This window comes from Leucopleurus acutus (genome assembly GCF_964270905.1).
Source record: "Leucopleurus acutus genome assembly, chromosome: X".
Classification (NCBI taxonomy): Eukaryota; Metazoa; Chordata; class Mammalia; order Artiodactyla; family Delphinidae; genus Leucopleurus; species Leucopleurus acutus.
Window position 1 is genome coordinate 35,521,541 of NC_139148.1, and position 22,564 is coordinate 35,544,104.

The window sequence follows — 22,564 nt, forward strand, 5'->3', positions numbered from 1 at the left end:
CAGATCCACAGGGTTGATCAATATTACAGAAATATGGAGGTCAAAAGAACATGTTAGATGATTCCAAAGGGATGCGATCAGCAAGATCCAGACTGAGAAACTCCACAGGACAAATGATATGGCTTCTTCAACAAATACATTATCTAATGAGAAATGGAGGGGGAACCTATTGTTTAGAAAGGACTTAAGAACATGTATGGATTTTGATTCAGATGGTAAAACCTGTGACAACTTGGGAAATCTGGACACCAATTAGAAATCTGATGATAAAGAAACTATGGTGGGTGATGAGAACAGACAGGTTTATTATATAATTCTCTCTACTTTTGTATATGCTTAAAATTGTCCACAATAAGTTTTTAAAAAAAGATCCAGTAGGAAAAAAGAATAAAGAGTTCAATTACAAAATGTTAGATCTGGACTGGGACGATATGCTAGTCCAGGGCTTGGTAAATATTTTAGGTTCTATGGTCTCTGCTGCAACCACCCATAGACAATATGCAATTGAATGCGTGTGGCTGTGTTCCAATGAAACTTTACAAAAACAGGTGGAGGGCAGGACTTGGCCTCCAGGCCCATAGTTTACTGACCTCTGCACTAGCCTAATATGCTGATTATGCAGATGAGCAAAATGAGGTTCAAAGGGCTGAAAGCTTACGTGGCTTTTAAGTGGCAGAGGTGAGGCTAGATCACAGGTCTGATGATTACTTTTGAATGCTAGTTTATTTCAACTGACGTTAAAACTTTTCTTTCTTTCAAATTTGAATATAAAGGTTGCAAAATAGCTTGGCGCCATCTGTGGTGAGGCTATTTTAAACGTTCACCATTCTACCTCATTAACATAAATATCAATAATAATTATTATAAATAATATGTAACTGAATACCAAAACATTATGTAAAGGTTTTATATGACGTTATCTCAAATTTCCACAACTGTTGTGAGTTAGGTAGATACTACTATCTACTATTATCAAAAAAGGTGAAGAAATGTGCCGAAGCTCGTAGCAGCCAGTGGCATGGCCTGGCTACAAACTGGGGTAGCCTGACTATAGAACTGGTGCTCTCAACTCTGAACTGTCTCCTAAGGGTATCACCACAGGACAGAAGTCTTTTTCTGTAAGAGTTTTAAATCAATTCAGTTGCTCATGTGTTTTTTTAAAATACTTATTTATTTATTTATTTATTCTGGCTGTGCCAGGTCTTAGTTGCGGCATGTAGGATCTAGTTCCCTGACTAGGGATCGAACCCAGGCCCTGTGCACTGGAAGCACGTCTTAGCCACTGGACCGCCATGGAAATCCCCAATCGCTCGTGTATGTAAAAAGTAGCGCTCATCCTTGTGATCATAAATAATTTCATGATCACAGATTCCGATTCAGCCTGCCTGCAGAAGCATTCCAGAGGGCAAATAGTTCCTCGTATGCTATTCTCTACCAAGTCAGATCCTGGGTGCACTTGTTCTACGGTATCGTGGGGACCTATCCCCAGGTCCATGATAGCCACAGTATGGCAAATTATAAGTGAAGGAATTTGTTAATGTAAGAATGGAAAAGAAAATAGTGGATCCATTTTTAATGCTAGGGTGGAGGGCAAAACATAATGCTAACAGGCTGGTTAAAGGAGGTGAGGGAATAGCACTTCAGTTCAGATCCTACTCTAGGAAGCAACTTAGCACCTGCTTTGACAATCACCACTTAGGAATTCAGCAGGTACCCACATACCGTTTCTTGTTGAATAATTCTTTGAAGGTGTCGTCTCATGATGACGGATCCAAGGAATCTCTCAAGCGGAGAACAAAGGTAACTACCTGCTAGGCCGGGCACGAGGCCTGGCGTTGGAGAGGGCAGCAGTAAAATATTCAAGGCACTGTGAGTGAGGATGGTAGGGATGGAGGCCGCCCAGGAGCGCTGAGGTAGTTTACGAGGTGGAGGCATGTTTGTGGGCATCGTTTGGGAACCTTTTGGGAAGGAAAACGTCATTTTTTTTTTTACAAATACACACAATCTCGTTGTTCCCTGTTTTGCTTTTATTAAACACCTTTACTTTTCTATAGCAATCCATACTGTTTCCGTTACTCCCTGTGGTGTTAACAATCACATATTAGTTTCCTTACAGTTATTCTCCTCCCTGCAGCCAGGTCCCTTGCAGTGTGACTTTGCAGCAGTTCCTTCAAGGAGTGGGGTCTACTTCTTTACTTGGGATCTGGGCTGGCCTTGTGACTTGCTGTGGCCTACAGAACGCAGTGGAAATGACACAGTGCCAGCTGCAGGCCTAGGCTTTTACTGACTCTCTTGGAATTCTGTCTAGCCCCAGGTGAGCAAGCCCACGGTCAAGTATGAGACCACAAGAAGCAGAGAGAAGCCAGGCCCCAGCCAACCCAGGAGCTGACCACAGATGCATGAGTGAGCCCAGCAGAGCCTGGAAGAATCACCCAGCGGGGCTCAGCCCGAATTGCCAATCTGCAGAACAGCGAGCGAACATATGATTGTTGTTTTAAGCCACTAAAAGTCACATGGCAAAAGCTAATGAACATATGTGTACAATTCTTCTTTTCTGTGTTAATTTGCATAACCTTGTCAGCTACCTTTAGGTATCTTTTAAGGTCTAGTAGTGCAGCTAAGTTAGTAGTCCTAACAGAGGTACAGGGTTCACCTCAGAAGACTTCTGGAGGAGACATTCTCCTTTCTTACATTTTGCCCGACTTTTACAAATTTAACTACTGTTACAACTAATTTACTAAATGGATAAAAGTTTAAGTTACTGAGTATCCTTATTAAGTCATGACTTTCAAATGTGAGGTTGAGGATAGAATGATTAAAACAGGTCATTTATGTTATTCTAAAAGCTAACATAAAAGTGTCGATGACACTCACTTGTTCCAGCTCGAGGGGAATGAGAAGCATCTGGAACTGGAGAATGTAGTGATGGGTTGGCTGGTGACATCCCAGGCATGCGTGTTGCTGGTGAGGGGCCAGACACTTGAGGAGACCCTGGCCAGTTCCCTGCTCGTCCACTTGGTGACACCATAGTGTATGGAGAACTAGGGTCCAGGGTTCCTGTAAACAAGTAAACAAATGGTTTTCAAAACCTATATTTTAATAGCTGAAAAGCTATTAAATAGCTGACAACATTCAAATGCTTAAACCCCACGTGGTGATATTTTGTCTTTCAGTAAGATATTTCACTGAAGCCTGATGCACATGGCACATTTGAATCTCTATTTGGTGTAGTTTTTGTACTTTTGAACATGATAAAAAAAATTAGGAAGGTAAAAAAATACTGAGAAAGGATAAAATTTACCTTTACACAAGCTCCAAGATGTGTAATATGTAACAATCTACTTTACACTATATAACAAACACTGTGTTTGAAAATATTAAGCAAAAAAATCTCAAAGCTCCTTTAAGGGTAGAAATCTTGTATTTTTAAACTAACCCTGACAAATTACGTTTTCATTCTACTCAGAGAAGGCTGAAGAGAGGGAATTTTCCATTTTCTTTATTTAGTAAAGGGTACAGTGACTAAGAAATGCACCAAGAATCAAATTTTGAAAGCAGTGACCTCCTGAACAATCTGATATTTAAATTTCACCCTGCAGATACTTTTAACTTATTTACACCTCTTTGTAACCAAATGACAAAATGAGAAAATACTTCTACCATATATCAGAGAATAAATGTTCCTTACTTAGAAATCTTACAAATCGGTAAGAAAAAAACACAAGAATATAGGCAAAGGATATAAACTGGCAGGTGTAAAATAAGAAACACGAAAGACTAATGAACATAAAAAAAAGTTCAACTTCACTAATAATCAAAAAACCACACATCGAACAGTAATATGCCATTTTTTACCTATCAAAATGACCAAGATTTTAAAAAATCACAATACCCCTTGTTGGCAATGATGCAGGAAAACAGACATTCTTGTACAATACTAGAGGAAATTGGTACGGCCTTTTAGGTGAGCAATTTGCAGTATGTTTCAAAAGCTTTAGAATTTCTCAAACCCTTTGAGACAGCAATTCCACTTCTAGGAACTTACCTAAGAAGATAATCCTGCGAGCAGAGAAGACACCATTTTCAGTTGTGAAAAAATAGAAACATTCTAAACGTATCGTAATAAGAGAGCGGTTAAATCATGGTATGCCCAGACAAGGGGATACTATGAAGCCATTTAGTATGACGGTGTAGTTTTTACTGACAGAAATGTTCCTGCAAATATTAATAGTAAAGAGGAAAATCACAGATGCTACACAGCTGTAAAACCTGAGGAAGCTCTTTATGTTCAGATTTGGCACGGGATTCATGATACAGTTAAGTGACGAACGTAAGGCACCGAAGACGGTGTGCAGTGTGCTGCCATGTGTGTAAAAGGGAGGGGGAAGAACAATCCGCATAAGACGTCCCTCCAAGAATGCACGAGAAATCAGTAGCACTAAATGCCTTTGGGAGGAAGAACTAGGTGGTTGGTGGACTCGAAAGGAAACACCTCACTGGCTACCTCTTCTATTCTTTCTCTTTTTGAACAAATTCAAAATAGAATTTTTGAGTTAAAAAATTCAAGTCTCAAAACAATACATATGGTAGGGTCCCAATTTTGTGTGTGGGGGGGTGGTGTTTAAGGGGAGAGAAGAAGATGGGTAGAGAGCAAGATAGGGCAACAGAGATTTGGGTGGGCGGGCAGGCAGGCAAGCGGGGGTGCGTGACAGGCCGAGTGAGGGGGAGAGAGAGTGCGAAGCAGACAGACTGACTGGTAGATCTCTTCGTTGTGTGATTAGGAAAAACGTATTCTTATTTTTGGCCGCGGCACGTGGGATCTTAGTTCCGAACCCGGGCCCCCTGCAGTGGAAGCGCGGAGTCCTAACCACTGGACCACCAGGGAATTCCCAGGAAAAACGTACTTTCTTTCGCTATTTCCCCAATACACAAGTGCTAATTTTGCAAAAAGAAAATTTATTTAACAAAAACTTATTTATCAAAAACTACTTTCACATCAAACTCTTATGTTCTAGCAATTTCCGGTATGGACTCACCATGTGGACTAGCAAAACTGGCCCCTGGTCCTATTGAGATTCCATGCGAGGAAGGGGGAGGAGTTGGAACAAATGATGCTGGTGATGGGGCTCTCAAAGCCCCACTGGGGGAGCTGGCGGCATGCAGATTTCCTAATAAAGGAAAATAATTATAGATGATCTTGCAGGACACATATTATGTCCTGTCCAAGGACCCCGAGTTAAGACTCTCTACAGACTAAAGAAACAAGTCGTAAAGCTCCCATAAGTAGCACAAAGAAAAACTGGAACAATTTCAGTATGGAAAAAGAGAGACATCAATTCCATGGGGTCCAAATTCTAGCTCTTATATTGACTGATGTTTAAAAAAAAAAGCCAGTGTACTTTTTTATCCACTCACTCACTCATTCAACAAGTAGGCATGAACATCAATTTCATGCCAAGCATTGTTATAGGTACTGGGGATGCAGCAGTTAACAGGAGACAAAAAATCCTGCCCTCATGGAGTTTATATTCTAGTGTAATGAGAAAGACAAACAAATATATGTCAGGTTATGCTAAGTGCTATGGAGAAAAACAGGGCAAGGTAAGGGGGCTATATCGTGTAGTGGTGGAGGTGGGTGCTGTTCTTTATATAGAGCAACCAGGGACCTCTCTGAGAAGGGGCTATGTGGGCTGAGACATGAAGTGAAGGATCAGAAGAGCTAGTGCAAAGGCCCCAATGGTAGCAGCAGTTATAAATAACAGGGGGAGGCCAGTGTGGCTGGAGCAGCGTGAGCAAGGCGGGGAGCGGGGAACGGAAGACAATCAGGTCAGAGAGGTGGGAGGAGGGTCCCAGATCACACAGGGACTTGTAGGCCACTCTAAGGACTTAGGGTTTACCCTGAATGAGATGGGAGGCCACTGCAGAGTCTGGAGCAGAGGAGTCATGACCTAACTTCTGTTCCAGAAGGATCACTCTAGCTGCTGTTGAAAAACAGACTATAGGGCAGGAGGCAGCGAAACCAGTTAGAGGCAACTGCAATTACCCAGGTGAGGGATGGCTAATGACCCGGGAAAGGGTGAAGGCTGAGATGGTGAAGGTGGTTAGATTCTGGATAAACTCTGAAGATGGAGCTGACAGTATTCGGTAACTGACTGACTGTGGGTGTGAGAGAAAGAGGAGTCCAACACGACTCCTACAGCTTTGGCCCAAGTAACAGGAAGGAAGGAAGAAGCTGCCACCTGCTGAGATGCAGTGCCTATGGGAGAAGCAGCACAGGGCAGGGTCGGGGGGGGGTGTTAGGAATTCAGTTTCAGCCATGCTGAGTTTCAGATGTTGACTAAACATCTACATAGAAATGCTGAATAGTTAGCTGGAAAAGACAGGACTCGAGTTTGGGGGAGAGGCCTAGATGGAGCTATAAAAAACTCGGAGACATGAGCTTAAAGATGGTATTTAGCCACAGGACTAGCTTTAATTTAGGATGATGAAGGGTGGGAACTATGGCTATCAAAACTATCAGTGCAACATTAAAATACTTGCTACATTACCATGACTATCCTCAATACCAGCAGCTTTCAAATTCTCTACTATGTAAGAGAATTTCATATTTTTAATGTTCTATTAATATCTAATGCAGTACTAATTCAATACAGTATGAATTCAATAGTAACATACTGATATTCAATACATGTTAAGCAACTTGATTAACCTTTAAGTATTATATTTACATATTCAGCTGTGTGATCTGGACTAGTGACTTAACTTCTCCATGCCTCAGTATTCGTTTAACCGTTTATTCCCTAGGGAATAAACGAATTCGTTTAATTTGTTTAATCCCTAGGCATTACCCGTTTAATGCCTAGGGCTTAAATGGGTAAAATGCTTAGAACAGGGCTTGGCACACAGGAAGCACTATATACCTGTCTGCTACTAAAATTATTTCAAAATCATCATCTCTCCTTCCTTCTATACGAAACCAGTCTCAACCCACATCCTAGAAACTCCCTCCCCTCGGGTGCTGGGACCCCGCTTCCCGTTCTCCCCCTTGCTCCCCAGCTGCTCCTCCTCAGGCTCCCACACTGTCTACTGTCGGAGCTTCACAGGGTCTGAGTCTCCCACCAGCTCAGGGTTCAGGGGCCTTCAATGACACGACAATGACTTCCAAGTCTTCACCTGGGGTCCCACCGTCTCTGATGAGCAGGGAAGGGCTCATCTACCCTAAAAATCCGATACCAGTGCTCCTTGCTAGAAGGTAAGCTCGAGAAGCAGGACTGCTATCGGGCTCACTGCTGACCCCCAGCACCGTGCAGCATTAGACACAGAGCAGCCACTTAAGACAAACCAACGAATTAATTGTTCTGTTAAAAGTCAAAATTTGGCATTCTCCCGCCATTTGTTTTTAAAGATTTTTTTTTTTGATGTGGACCATTTTTAAAGTCTTTATTGAACTTGTTACAATATTGCTTCTGTTTTGTATGTTGGTTTTTTGACCGCGAGGCATGTGGGATCTTAGCTCCCCGACCAGGGATCGAACCTGCACTTTCGTGCATCGGAAGGCAAAGTCTTAGCCACTGGACCGCCAGGGAAGTCCCTCTCCAGCAGTTTTTACAGCGTACTTCATGGGGTTGCCAACAGAGCCATCTTGTTCAGACAGGCAGGTTGTGGCCTGCCTGACTCTGAGGTGGGGCACTGTTCACATACACCTGGGCTCTGCCAACTCCTTCTGTAAGGGGGCTTTTCTGAAACCGGTCGTCGTAGCGGGAAAGCAGCCACAGACACTACATAAATGGATGTGGCTGTGTTCCGATGAAACTATTTACCAAACCAGGTGGTGGATAGGATGTGGCCCACAGGCCTTAGCGTGTCGACCTCTGACATAGATCACGTTGTGATTCTTGGAGTGGCGCCATGAGTCTGGCTCTGGGTGACAACTCCACTTAACTCAAACCTTTTAAAAGTGCTCCTGAATCATGAACATAGATTTCACAACCCTGCCATAATGAATGAATGGCAAGTATCCAGCCACGGACTAGCAAAGCAGTTCCCTCTGACAGCTACGGCTACATCTGTAGTATTTCTCACGGTGTGTGTGCGTGTGTGTATGCGTGTTGTCTATTTTGGATCTGAAAGTTGAACACAACAAGAGAATAAGTAATATCTTACCTGGAGACTGTGTGTGCATCATAGAGGGAGACTGGTTAACTGTGCTGTGATAAGATGTAGGGGGCGAAGTTAGAGGATAAGCGCCTGATGATCCTGGCTGCTTTGGAAATGGCTGAAAAGAAGAACATTCCATGTTGGTAAAATGGCCAACCATGCAGGTTATGTGAGTGTGGCTTTCCCCAATAAAGAGCTACAGTGTTAACTTTTACACACATCACTGGTTACCAAATAGGAAAGGTGAGGTATGAAAATGCCCAAAATTCACATCAATAATGCAAGTTTTAAAAAACTTCCTTTCAAAATGTTTTAAAAATAGCAACATTCTCATTCCTGACCTTGCACTACCACTGCTTATAGCCCCCAAGATGTTGTTTGCTCATTTTATCTACCATATAACTGACTTATCTATATTATTTATCTACCATTTGACTGATGCTACGATAAATTTTCCCCATATTTTAACATCTCTGAAATCAGCGTGTGTCTTCCAATTCATGGCATGTCGTAGTTGCACTGGCAGTGTTGTTTCGGGCGGTACATAAAAACAATGCCTTTGGTGGAGTTTTAGAGTCAGTGAAATATGGTAGTTCAGCCTGATCTCTACTCACCTTCACCTTCATCTCCAGTAATGACAATGTAATTCTTCCTAGTCTATTTTTTTAACTTGAGGTATGAATCACATAAAGCACACGACTCTTAAATGTATAGTCTGATGAGTTTCTATAAATGTAACTGCCACATAGATCAAGATACTGAAGGACAGTACCAGAACCCCAGAGGCCTCCCTCACCCACCTTCCAAGTCTCTGTCGCCTCCCCAAACTCTGACTTCCATCACTCAAGCTTGGTTTTGCCTGTTTTTTGCATCTCATGTAAATACTGAATGTACTCATTAGCGTCTGGCTTCTTTTGTTCAACATTACGTCAGTGAAATTCATCATTTCGTTGCATGCAGCAATAGCTTTTTTCATTTCTGTGAAGTATTCCACTGTATGAATATACCCCCGTTTACTCACTCATTCTACTGTTGCCGGATATTTGGGTTGTTTACAATGTTTTGCGTAAATAATGCTGCTATGAACATTCCTGTGTTCTTTGGCTGCATTTCTGTTGCATATATACCCAAGGTAGAACTGTTAAATCAGGCATGCATAATGTTCAGCCTTAGCACTCTGGAATAATGCTGAACACCACTGCAAGGTAGCTGTACCATTTTATACACCTTCCAGTAGTAAATGAGAGTTTCAGATGGTCCTAATACCAAATGTTGGCAAGGACTATCAATTTTCTTTTCCTTAAAGACATTTCTGTGGGTATGGGGGTATTATCTCACTGTGGCTTTAATGTATAATTCTGTGATGCCAGATGACACTGTTCACCTTTTCTGTGCTTACTGGCCATTTGGACATCATCTTTTGTGACCACATGGGTGATCACCTGACATTATTTTAAGTGCGGGAGTCTGAAGTTAATGCTGTTTCTGGTACTATTTACTTCCCATCACTAGAAGCCTCCTCCTGTCTCCCTCTGTCACTATTTCTTCATATGAATTTCTTGGGCATCTCGGGTCCACCCAGGACCTCCTTGCCTTTCAGCAAAGAAGCAGAGCCACCTATGGAACCTGTTACGTAACACAAATATGACACCGTTTGGAATGGCAGCTAGACATCACCTGTTGCTGGGGTGGTGGCTGGAGTTGTGAGATTAAAGAATCCATCATATCTCCTCCAATGGGAGAAGGGGGATTATCATCCTCATTTACAGACCTTCTTCGAGCATCCTGATTGCTGTCAACAAACATATTCAGGAATGTCTATGGATATAAACAGGTAAAATTTAGATTATTTTACCTAACTTTAGTAAGATATTCTTAATCACTGAGAATGTGTTAACAGAAACAAACATATTATGTCCATTATCTGAAATATAAGTTTGACACGTGGCCACTATTGTTAGGCCAACCTAGAAGAGAGAGTGATCAATTTGAAGAAAGGGGGAAAATTGAGGAAAAGTTAAACACAACAATAAAAATAACATCTAAGTTACAATGTTATTATGTGAGCAAAAAGTTGAAGAAAGAAGTTCTTATTAATTTCTGAATCAAAAACGTGGAAAAGAATAAAAAGTTGTATGGTAGGCATATAAGTAACTTCAATGACTCGGAAAACTTCCTATTTAGTGAGAGTTCTCACTTTTTAAGCCAGAAAATATGAAAGAGGAAAGCTGAATAAAGAAACTAAGCCACCTTTTCCCTTTTTATTTTACGTGACTTAATCTTAAACATCAAGAGTGGGACAGTCTTGTTTTATAGGTTATGTCATCTAAAATTAAGCAAGGCTACCAGAATTTGTGTCTCAAGAACAGATTCTCTCTTTTTTTTTTTTTTTTTTTTTGCGATACGCGGGCCTCTCACCACTGCGGCCTCTCCCGTTGCAGAGCACGGGCTCCGGACGTGCAGGCCCAGCGGCCATGGCTCACGGGCCCAGCCGCTTCGCGGCATGTGGGATCCTCCTGGACCGGGGCACGAACCCGTGTCCCCTGAACGGGCAGGCGGACTCTCAACCACTGCGCCACCAGGGAAGCCCCTCTTTTCTTTTTAATGTAAATTTCATTTATTTATTTATTTATTTATTTTTGGCTGTGTCGGGTCTTTGTTGCTGCGTGCAGGCTTTCTCTAGTTGCGGTGAGTGGGGACTACTCTTCATTGCGGTGCGCGGGCTTCTCATTGCGGTGGCTTCTCTTGTTGTGGAGCACGGGCTCTAGGTGCACAGGCTTCAGTAGTTGTGGCACGTGGGCTCAGTAGTTGTGGGTCGCGGGCTTTAGAGTGCAGGCTCATTAGTTGTGGCGCATGGGCTTAGCTGCTCCACGGCATGTGGGATCTTCCTGGACCAGGGCTCGGACCCGTGTCCCCTGCATTGGCAGGCGGATTCTTAACCAATGCACCACCAGGGAAGTCCCAGATTCTCTTTAATATGCTCCACCTTCCCAATCTTCAAAAATATAGATTACAAGCTTATCAGAATTACTGAAAAGCTTTTAAAGGTACAAAGTCTGATTTCTAATTAAAGATAATAGATTATTCACAACACACATTTCATCTTCTCTCAACACCCCACTGAAGCTCCTAAAAAAATTTTTTTAAGCAGTAAGTCACCAAGACAAAAAGAATGGGATAAGAGAGAAATAGCAATAAATTCTAGGAGGTTGCAGAGCAGATGGTTGAGTGGTAACTGAACTATCTGATGTGAGGAAGTTTCTTCTTAAGCAAGCAGTGGGGAAAGCCAAGAAGCAAAGCTATTTCCATCCAGATCTCCAAGATACACAGGAACTGGCAGCATCAGATACCCCTGGAAATGGAAATGAAACAGACTAAGAGCAGAGGACTGGGTGAAACGTCTTAAAGACAGTAGTGAAACCCTCCAGAGCCTCTGGCACTCCCACTGAGTTAGGCTGACCTTTACCACCCAGGTGGAAGGTCTCTGATTGGGGGCAGGGGGGGACCTCTAGGATCAATTGACAGCAGGGGTACCACACTAAAAATAGAGATTAAAGTTTACATACTGAATGCTGAGAATACTAGTTTCCTTCTCTTATTTGACTTGCCAAATATTGGGAGCCAGATGCACAACGGCTATGCAGAGTCTTGATACTCTTCTCTTGGTACTCACACTGGCCCAACAAAAAGACCTGAAGCTACTGACATTGGGAGTTACCCAATGAAATGGCCCAAGCAGATCATCCTGCAGTGAAGATTACAGTCAGCAAGTGTCACCTTTAAATAAAAGCACAGAGTTAAGAATCACTTAATATTTGAAAACTACTAATATGAAAGAGATGAAAACAAAAAAAGGTGGATGAAATGGAGATTATGTAGGAAGAGGTAAGAGAAGATAATGCAGCCATATAGAACAGGACGTCATAAAATGAACTTTCAGAATCAAAGAGAGCTCTCGGAATTTTTTTAAAAGATGGCAAAAAAAAAAAAATTCTTGATGGAAATGAAAAATAGAAGGATTGGGAAAAAAAAAGGAAATCTCCCAGAAACAAAGAGATAAAAAACAGGAAAGATAAGAAAATTAGAGGATAAGTCCAGGATGCCCAACTTCAGAATAGCGGGGGTAGCAGAAAGAGCTAACAGTGAACACAAAGGAAAAGACTCGAGGAAGAGCACAAGGAAATTCCCCACAACAAAAGGATGTAAGTTTCCAGACTGAAAGAGTCCACTTAGTCACATAAGGTTCAAGAACTGGAACAGGATGAAATGTCTCAATGGTCACAACAGAAGCTAGGGCACAATGGAGCAATGTCTTCAAAATTCTTCCAGAAAATGACTGCAACCTAGAATTCTACACCTAGCCGCTCTCTCAACTAGATGACGCTAAACTAAAGATGCTTTCCGACATACAAGGTCTCCAATTAACCTCCCATGTATCTTCTCCCAGGGAGCTACATAGAAAGTATTCCACCAAAACAATGAAGTAAACCAAGAACAAGACGTGGGGTCCAAGCCACAGGGCACGCAACACAGGAGAGAAGTGAAGGAATCTCCTGCTTCACCACCCTTCTGCAGATTCCTAAATCAAAACTGGGCAAAAGGTCTGGAGCGCTACCATTCCAGACTGGAGTTCAGAGGACTGTGGAAGAGATGTCTTCAAGATGAAACTGGTAAGGTATCTGATTTGTGAACGTACTGAGGGGAGAGTTACATACATGGGAGACTTTAAGGTTGAGTTAGTGATAAGTACAGAGAGAGCTAAGAAACAAAAAAGTTAATTAATAGTTCCCAGGAAAATAAATGCTGAGCAAGAAAGGAAAAGTAATCATAGTAAGCTTGGTAGAATAGTGTTAAATACTCATCATAATGTGAACACTGAGAAATTACCTAACCATATCACAAGGTTGGAGGAAAGAAAGAAGATGAATCGGTACTGGGAGCAGCCTGAAAAGGGGAAGGGGCATATAAGAAAGAACTAAAAAAGAATTAAATCCTCATCTCCCATTACGAGAGTCAGATAACGCCCTCAACTGAGAAGTCAGCAAACAGCAATGAAAGCATGCTATTTAGAGGTAAGGATGTAAATACCAAGAGAATGAGCTATACTGTATAAGAGTGGAAAACAGAGTAGGAAACGGGCAAGACTGGGACTAATTTTCAAAACAGGCCATTTGGAACTATTTGACTCTAAACTATAAGAACATACAACTGAGCTGTCATACCAAAATCTCCAGGGGTTGTGGCCCAAGACCTTACATTTTAAAAAAAGTATCACAGCTGAACTGATGAACAGAGCTTTTCAATATTCACTGATAAAGACTACTTTTAAAGTTCCTCGAAGCTCCAAAGAGCAAATAGGACTCTCTTTAGTATCTTCACTCATTACATGGTAAGGAAATAAAAGGAAGGACATCTTATCATTTCATATACCTAGGCACAGCACTTTACCAGAAGTTCTAGCTCCTTCAGAATGAAGTTGCAGAGATGATGAATTAACATGGCTACTCATTAAATTTAAACAGGAATTTGTTGCTTTTCCTCCCCATTATTTCCCCCTCGAAGGAATTGTTTTAGAGATCACATTTATGTTTACTAATGCTGTAAACACTGAAGTCCATTACCTTGAGTCCTGGTGCAGGATAAAAACCTTCAACTAACTTGCTATTATCAAAAAGACTATAGGCCCCATCGCGTATTGCCACAACGCCTCGACTCCGGCAGTATATATCAATGCAATACATGTTCCTGAAGGCCAGTCTGATGTGGGTGGACGACTGCGGCAGGATGGAGAAGCACTGGTAGGCAGTGTTGGTTCTCTGGGTCAAGCCCAACATCGGCACAGTGGGCAGTTTGTTGATGGCATTCAATGGAGCCTGAGTATCAAACAGTACCTACAAGGAACAAATGCAGTGAGAGCAGCCAGTTTCTGCTAAAACCTCAGAATTTTCAACGTAAAATCGTCACAAATGAGACAATGTCCTTCTGGCACATTCCATACAAACTTTCGTCGTTAAAGACAAGTTAAGTCCACATGATTTTTTTTTTTTTAGTTAAGGGTACTTTAATTAATTAATTAATTAATTTTTGGCTGTGTTGGGTCTTCGTTTCTGTGCAAGGGCTTTCTCTAGTTGTGGCAAGCGGGGGCCACTCTTCATCGCAGTACGTGGGCCTCTCACTGTCGTGGCCTCTCTTGTTGCAGAGCACAGGCTCCAGATGCGCAGGCTCAGTAGTTGTGGCTCACGGGCCCAGTTGCTCCGCGGCATGTGGGATCCTCCCAGACCAGGGCTCGAACCCGTGTCCCCTGCATTAGCAGGCAGATTCTCAACCACTGCGCCACCAGGGAAGCCCCCAAGTCCACATGATTTTTTGAGGAGTTTTACACGAGACACTAACACTGAGTCTTCTTTTTAAATAGAAAATGAACTTAATTACCTGTAATAACTGAACCACATTTGGTGTTTTGTTGAACATTTCTTGAAGCTGATGGAGAATGGTATTGTGGCAGTTACTGCATCCTGAGTTTGGACCAACAGTTCCCAAAGAAATGTGAAATTTCTGATGGATGGAATTCCACTGGATACTAATCTAAATCAAAGAGATTACATGTTTCAGAAACCGAGAAAGGAACGGAGTCAATCAGAAGAAAAAATAATGTTTAAACAGTAAGGCAAAATGCCAAAGATCTAAATGAGGTCTTTTTTGGAAGCAACTCATGAGACCCTGTAAACTGCAGATGTGCTGTCCCTATGGACATTCACTGAGTATGTGTGTGTTAGACAGCCCACTTCTACTAAATAAAACAGAAAGAGAAGGTGCTAAAGAAAAAATTTTGATTAAACTTTATTTGAAAATTGTCATTGTTTCTTATTTTTCCATTTTCTCTTGAACGGAGTAAGAGTCACCCCCTAGGTGAGTACCGTATTAAAGGGAAAAGGAAGCCAGCCCCAACAGATGCCACCTTCGGTTAACAGATTTTAAAACACTCAAGTAATTTCTGATATTACTTTATGTGGAAGAGTCCAGAAAGAAGCTAGCTGGCTGAATTTATATACTAAATTTCTAGGACTTGACATATGGGGTGGGGAAAAAAATAAGAAACTACAGATTATGGGGAATACCTTCAAGATTAATACAGGATCAGATAATGTTAACAACCATGTGACTAAAAGCACAGACATACCACACTGTTCAAGACCATTCATATATAATCTTCATTATAGTAATCACGCTGCTAAGCAGATTTGAAATCAGTGAAGAAAAAAAACCCCATAAATACCAAAAGTATATTACCTTGCCCAAAACCCTTCAAGAATACATACTCCAAAGAGGGTATAGTTTTTGTTTTCAATTTTAAAGAGTTAAGCATTATAGTATATTTTTTATCAACAAAGTATTTAAAATTTACCATTTTATCCCTAATTTTTACTTGAACCCTCAATTATTTCAAGAAAGTTTTCATAATTTTTGAATTCTTGAGTTTTTAAAGATATATGAGAGGAACTTTAGTTTTTTGGGGTTTTTTTTGTGCACCCCACCCCCCCACCCCGCCAAGCGGACACCCTGAGACCCCTGGAAACCCCTCTGACCTCCACTCACCGTTGCCAAAACGCCCCAATCCCCACAAACGGAGTGTTTAACCCGTCCAGGGAACCCCCTCGCCTACGCTTCGCACTCAGGCAATCCCCACCCCATCTGAAGAGGTGGAGCCCCTCCTGGGGATTCCACCCCAAGTCCCCCACAGGAGTCATCTCCACCAGCCAGGCGGCTTCTCCGCCTCCTCCTCGCAGCCGCCGCCGTCGCCGGGAACCCCCACAGCTCCTCCCGCTCCCGCCCCCGCCCCCCCATCCCCGAGGAACTTTAGTTTTAATTAATTCATAGACTTACTGAACTTCCCTTGGTGGTTCCATAACACAAGATAAGTTTTCGGTAATTATAAACACGAACTTCTGAGAAAATGTTTAGATGAGTGGGTATGTCTAAACAGAAAGAAAACAAAAAAGTTTAAGATTATACATACGAAATTTTAAAATATATATTTGAAAAAGACGGCATCTTGGCAATAGTATACGCCTAGATAGAAAGGTCTCTGTATATATAACTTAGTTTTAAAAAAAAAAAAAAGGAAGAAAAAAGATAGTAACAGCATAAATAGGTAGTAGGGCTTCCCTGGTGGCACAACAGTTAAGAATCCGCCTGCCAATGCAGGGGACACGGGTTCGAGCCCTGGTCCGGGAAGATCCCACATGCCGCGGAGCCACTAAGCCCATGCGCCACAACTACTGAGCCTGCGCTCTAGAGCCTGCGAGCCACAACTACTGAGCCTGCACGCCTAGAGCCCGTGCTCCACAACAAGAGAAGCCACCGCAATGAGGAGCCCGCGCACCGCAACGAAGAGTAGCCCCCACTCGCCGCACCTAGAGAAAGCCCACGCGCAGCAATGAAGACCCAATGCAGCCAAAAATAAATGTAAAAAAGAAAAAGAAAAATTTCAAAAGAAAAAAAAAGCTGAAAGTATTTCTAATAGTTTACTTAGTTGGTTGACAATAGTAATAAGAAGAAATAAATAAATAGGTAGTAGGCTTCAATTCCCATTTCGACAAAAGGGGGCCAGGGCAGGGGCAGAGATGTACTGAAGCAGTACAGCGTAGTGGTTTATGGGTTCCAATTCCAGCTCTGCCCTTTGCTAGCTACGTGAACTTCAGCAAGTTTCTTAAGTCTCTGTGACTTGTTTTCTTCATTTGTGAAATGAGGGATGATAAATTACCTCATAGGGTGACTGTGAGGAGTGAATGAGTTAATACAAGCGTTTATTACATTGTGTGGCACACAGTAAACTCTCAATAAGCACTATTATTATAATCTGGTATACCTGTGTGTTAAAATTTCTCAATATATACGAATCATCACAGTGGCTGTCTCTCGGGGATAGACTGACGATTTTTTTTTTTTTTTTTTTTACAACGTGCATGTTTCACTTCCTCAGTTAAAAAAGGCGGTGGCGGATGCTTCCCCCCCTCCCTCCGCACCAAAGGAAGATTATCACTTGTACCTGGTAGAGAACGTGCAAATTCCAACACACACTCATATAATCGTGCAATGCTATTCCAATCATTAAGGAACATTTCAACCACTTTTCTACCACCAACAGGTTCAGACAACAGGTTTTCATATGTCAGATAAACATGCCGGGATGGTCCTACAGATTAAAAGAAAAGATTAATAGTAATCAATACAAAAAACAACCCAGAAATATGCAAAGACAAAGTGTGTGAAGCATCTCACCTTGCTCCCTGGTAGAGGTGCCATTAAGTGGACAATTTGCAAACACTAACTCTGCCACCCAGGTGCGGTTATTTCTACCTTGTAATCGGAAAGTGCAATCAAGAAGAGAGCGGTCCAGAGCCTTTTGCGTTTCCTCATTTACACCCTTACAGGGAGGAATTCTGGTGATGAAAGACAGCATATGAAGTGTACTTCGTATCACAGAAAGACAAAAGCACAATCTACACAATGACAGGCAGGGTAGCATATTAGAGCTTTGGTTCAAAGTCCACTACTAGGCAGCTTCTGCAAGAGAAGGAAACAATTCACAGCAGTTAATAGCATTTAACCCACTTCCATTCATATCAATATGGATTAGGACTCTCATTTTAACAGTGATGCTCGCCTTCATCCTTAATCTTGTTATTAGAAAAGACCACAATTTCTCAGAAAATCAAAGATACTGGCTTTCTATGAAATCTACCTAGAACATCCTCAAGGAAAAGCTAAGGAGAACAAAATATTTTCAAGACCACTCTTTGAAGTCAGGATGACACAGTGAAAAGAACAAGGGCTTTGGAGTAAGGGACCTGCATTCTAATTCTGACTCAGCCACATTCAACCTCTCTGAATTGCAGTTTCGCAACTATAAGATGGAGATAAATAACTACCTTGTGGGTCTCTGATTTTAAAACACGACAAAACATATATATAAAGTACCTATGGGGGCTGATACAGCAGGTATTCATATATGTTAGTTTCTCCTTGCAGTAAAACCAAGTCTTGCTCACTGACTGCCATGACAAAATTTCAGGTTCGTTATCTCCCCCCACCTTCTCCGCTCCTCCTCTGTAGAGGTAACTCACTGTGATGGGGCTACACATGCATCAACTCATTTAACATACATACTGTCACTTATATATACCACATATACAAGAGGAATGTATTAGCTTCGGTGTCTTAAAATACCCATCTCTTGCAACTTTATGAACTATCTTATTTGTCATAAAACATGATGAGGTAATATATTTTGGCTGTTTTTTTCAGTAATGGATGAAATAATGAGATAATATTTAATTACACATTATCCTTTAACTCACAGGGAAGGTGAGTTAATTATCAGACTTGGTATAATAATTATCAAAATCAGCAAAAAACAACAAATATAAGTAGAAATATGGAATTTTGGTTCAGGCCTCTCATTCAGATATAACACCTAGACCAGGCTTTCTCAGGGTCGGCAATATTGACATCCTGGGCTGCAGAATTCTTTGCTGTGGAGGGCTATCCTGTGCAGGTTATCCTACCCTGGCCTCTACCTACCAGCTGCCAGTAGCACCTCCCACCCCTTCTTCTCAGTTAATGAGAACCAAAAATATCTCCAAACATTGCTCAGTGTTCCCTGGCAGGGAACACTGCCCTGATGTTGAGAACCACTGACCTAGAATAAACAATTTAAGAGAGAAAAAAGAGACAGAGATTGTATATGGTAAAAAATAAAATCTGTAGGGGGAAAGAAAGCTATCCAGGTTGCATAAAAATAGAATTAATGTACTGAAATTTTCTCAGTAAATTAAAAATTCCACCACAGCTTGTTTTAAATGTACACGTTTGGGCTTCCCTGGTGGCGCAGTGGTTGAGAGTCCGCCTGCCGATGCATGGGACACGGGTTCGTGCCCCGGTCCGGGAAGATCCCACATGCCGCGGAGCGGCTGGGCCCGTGAGCCATGGCCGCTGAGCCTGCGCGTCCGGAGGCTGTGCTCCGCAACGGGAGAGGCCACAACAGTGAGAGGCCCGCGTACCGCAAAAAAAAAAAAAAAAAGTACAGGTTTTAAAGTTTTTTCAAAAGTTAATATTTCATACTACATACTTGTTATCACTCACTACCAAGAAGATTCTGTCCAACATTATTTGGGGTAGTTATTATAGAAATCGCATACACTGCACATATGCTTCGAACTTCGGGTATACTGAGGACTTTTGCCTGCCCTTACCCCTCAAAATGTACCTCTAAGCCACAGTAGTTATAAAGCAGCCAATTCAGATAGATTTTTTAGATCCTGATTTTGAAAATATAAATGCAGTACATTATCCTTCTTTCACATAAAATAGGTATTTCATGAAATCCATCTGGTTAGAAAATGAACACATAGAAGTCAGCATGTTTGGAAGTAAGAATTAAGTAAGACTCCTTCCAATTTATGTTCTCAGGGACAACACGACCCTGAAAATGCATTCTATGTCACTTTCTTAATCTGTGATACCGATATAATTGGCTCTATTTCAAGGAACCTGCAAAATATCTACTTGCTTTTAAGGTTATACATGTAACAGAGAGAAATAACAATAACTTTAATCCTCCCTGCATGATCATGTGAGGTGGAAAAAAAAAAAAAAACACAGGTTCCCCCAAAAGGAAACCTGACAAAATCATTACAAACACAAAATACTATTATTCAATATATTTGCCAAAAATTAAGAACCGAGGAAGATGTTCCCCGGACAATGGATTTAACATATCTGAAAATTTCTATCATTTCAAAAAAAAGTTTTTTGATCTAAACAGCCACTCCTGACTGATTTTTCTCCTGTAATTCTGAATACTGAACAAATTTAGAAAAGTAAGCTCTGGTCTTCTAGGGCAGATGTGTATCAGCACTGCTCCTTCTCCGCCATCACGTGCTGCGTGTCAGTTTCGTTCTGAGGGATTTTACAAACATCAGTAACCACGTTATGTCCCCACAGTGCAAAAGTGGGGAGGAAGATCACTGAAAGTGCTAGTAAAAGCAGCACAACTGCACCTACAAGGAAAGTGGGGTGGATTTTATATAGACTGCACGTGCATATGCAGGACTCAGTCGCATAACTGACAAGCCGAGTCACACAACTTGCAAAGAAGAGCTGGGCCTGGGCATTACTTGCATAAGCTACCAGAGGCAAACGAATCACGAGATGAAAAAACCTTGTGGGCGTGGCTGGAGGACCAGCACCACTGCCCATTACTGTAATGTTAGTTCAGGAGAGGGTGGCAAGTTTGCTTAAGAGCTCAAAACAAGGCACTGCGAGCATGCTGCTCTCGAGACTGTGTCATCTGAGCGGTGGGATCAAGGCTCTTGAGTTTGCACAAGGCAACAGGCCCATGAACCAGAGCAGTCTAAGGTGTTTACCATATTTTCAGAGATACAGCAAGAAGGCCTGCTCAACAGATTTTCAAGGAGATAAGCTGAACAAGAACAGAACATATTTTTTAGCAAAGAGGAGAAAACTATGCTCAATTTTAAAGCTTTGAAGTCATACTCCCATTTAATATGAATATACCTAGGACTAAAGGCTTAAAAGAAGAGTTTCTGAAGATTAAATGAATTGGAGCAATTACTTACTAATTATAATTAGATCTATCCCAGATTTTAATTTAATAAAATCATATTTAGACATTTATTATTTTTTCCTTCCCCCGATAACGGACAGCTTGTACCAAACAGATCTCTTTATCCATTTCTATATATTTTCCTTTTAAGTTTTAAATAAAGGAAACAATAGCCAGGATATAGTAAAGACTTTCTCAAAAATTATTGTAAAATGAAGATTAAAAAATATGAAGTGCTTCCTCTCCACGTAAGGACTATAATGAATTCTCTTGAGTTCAAGAATAAAGGGGACTGAAATGTCTTTTGTAAAAATGCCGAGAGCAAGATATTTTAAGATTCTTGCAAAACATGAAAAATATAACTAAGAGACTAGAACACAAATGTTATCATCTATTAATCTACAGTTGTCAAAAAGAGTAAAAAGAAAAAAACCCTATACTTTAGGCAGAAGTAATATAAAACCAAAGGCAAATTAATTAAAAGTTTTACATTTTCCTTTTGATGTCTATTCTAAGACCAGCTCTCTCCCCAGAAAGCTTTTTGTGGAGATGGCATTAAGGTAACCAGGCAGGGCAGCTGTTCTAGTTCAACTCTTTATCTAACATGAGCACCATGACACATGGGTGGAGTGCACGCTATCTGCGAGTCCTTCCCACCTTCCACAGGGCAAATTGATTCCCAAGTAACAAAAATTAAAGCCCCGCTGGCTCAAATTGCAGAGCCGCCATGTCTTGGCAGACAGGAATTCAATAAATAAAAATTGCTTCTATGATTTATATTATTAAGCAACGTCTAATAAACAATACAAATGTCCAAAAAAGAAAACTGCTTTGTGCACCAAAAAGGGTGATCTCTTAAATGGCATTCTAGCTTTGCAAGTCCATCCTGGTCACCTTATAAATCACACACGCTGCCTTAGTTTTCCCTCTAAGCATCCTTTGGCCCCCTTGTCCTCTACCCGTTTAGAACCAAGCCCTCTGCCCATCTCCCCCTGCGTGCTCTTTCCTGGTGATGTAAGTTACTATCCCAGCTCAACTACTTTCACCTTGGTACCGACTCATTTACTTCTCCTGCCCAGACCAGTCACCTGGGCTTGAGACACAACCCTGCCTGCCCAAAGGGATGTCTAGGCACCTCAACCTTAGCAAAGCCCCTTCAAACTCACATCTTCGGTCCCGTCTTGGAAAACATCACTGTCATCCATCATTTGCCCAAGATAAAACTAAGAGTTAACTTTGCCACCTTCTCCTCTTTCTCACCTTCGACATCAATCTAATCACCAACCCCTTAAGATTTCGTCCCCTAAGTCCTTATGGAACTTTCTCTGGTCCAAGCTACTAAGAACTCTGGTGTGAACCATTTCAGCAACTAGTTTTGCTACTTCAGTCTTGTTCCCCTATCAGAGTGAGCTTTCAAAAACACCTATCTAATGATGTCAGTTTCTGCTTAAAATCATCTGATGGCTTCTTACTGCCATTGTGGTAAAGTCTAAATTCCTTAAGGACACTTACAAAGACCCTACAGGATCTGACCCCTTCCTGCTCACGTCTCTAGGTTCATCTCTCCTAACTCCTGCCACGCCCAACTTCCTTCAGTTCCAGGATGCCGAGCTTTCCCTTCCCTCTAAGCCTTCATTTTCGCAGTTATTCCTTCTGGTTAGGGGTGCCCACTCCCATTCTAGCTCCCTTTCCTCTGGCTAATTCTCACCTCTCCTTCAGTCTACGTACAACTGGTACTTCCTCAGGGATACCCTTCCTGACTTCTGAACTGGCCCAGAT

At 41.6% G+C, this 22,564-nt stretch overlaps 1 protein-coding gene across 3 annotated transcripts in view; it reads right to left on the reverse strand.

Annotated features, from left to right (window-relative positions):
* Positions 1-22,564, reverse strand: part of MED14 (mediator complex subunit 14) — a 74,649-nt gene that overhangs the window by 12,377 nt on the left and 39,708 nt on the right. Inside the window, exons 17-26 of one of the 3 annotated variants that reach the window (XM_082865246.1) lie at positions 17,440-17,600; positions 17,207-17,353; positions 16,042-16,133; positions 14,590-14,742; positions 13,779-14,048; positions 9,835-9,975; positions 8,164-8,275; positions 5,037-5,168; positions 2,875-3,057; positions 1,723-1,958 (exon numbers count right to left, since the gene is read on the reverse strand). In XM_082865246.1, the coding sequence (XP_082721372.1) occupies positions 1,723-1,958; positions 2,875-3,057; positions 5,037-5,168; positions 8,164-8,275; positions 9,835-9,975; positions 13,779-14,048; positions 14,590-14,742; positions 16,042-16,133; positions 17,207-17,353; positions 17,440-17,600 (1,627 nt within the window). The remainder of the gene's footprint in view (positions 1-1,722; positions 1,959-2,874; positions 3,058-5,036; positions 5,169-8,163; positions 8,276-9,834; positions 9,976-13,778; positions 14,049-14,589; positions 14,743-16,041; positions 16,134-17,206; positions 17,354-17,439; positions 17,601-22,564) is intronic. The other 2 variants (XM_082865248.1, XM_082865247.1) reach the window with 2 other exon arrangements.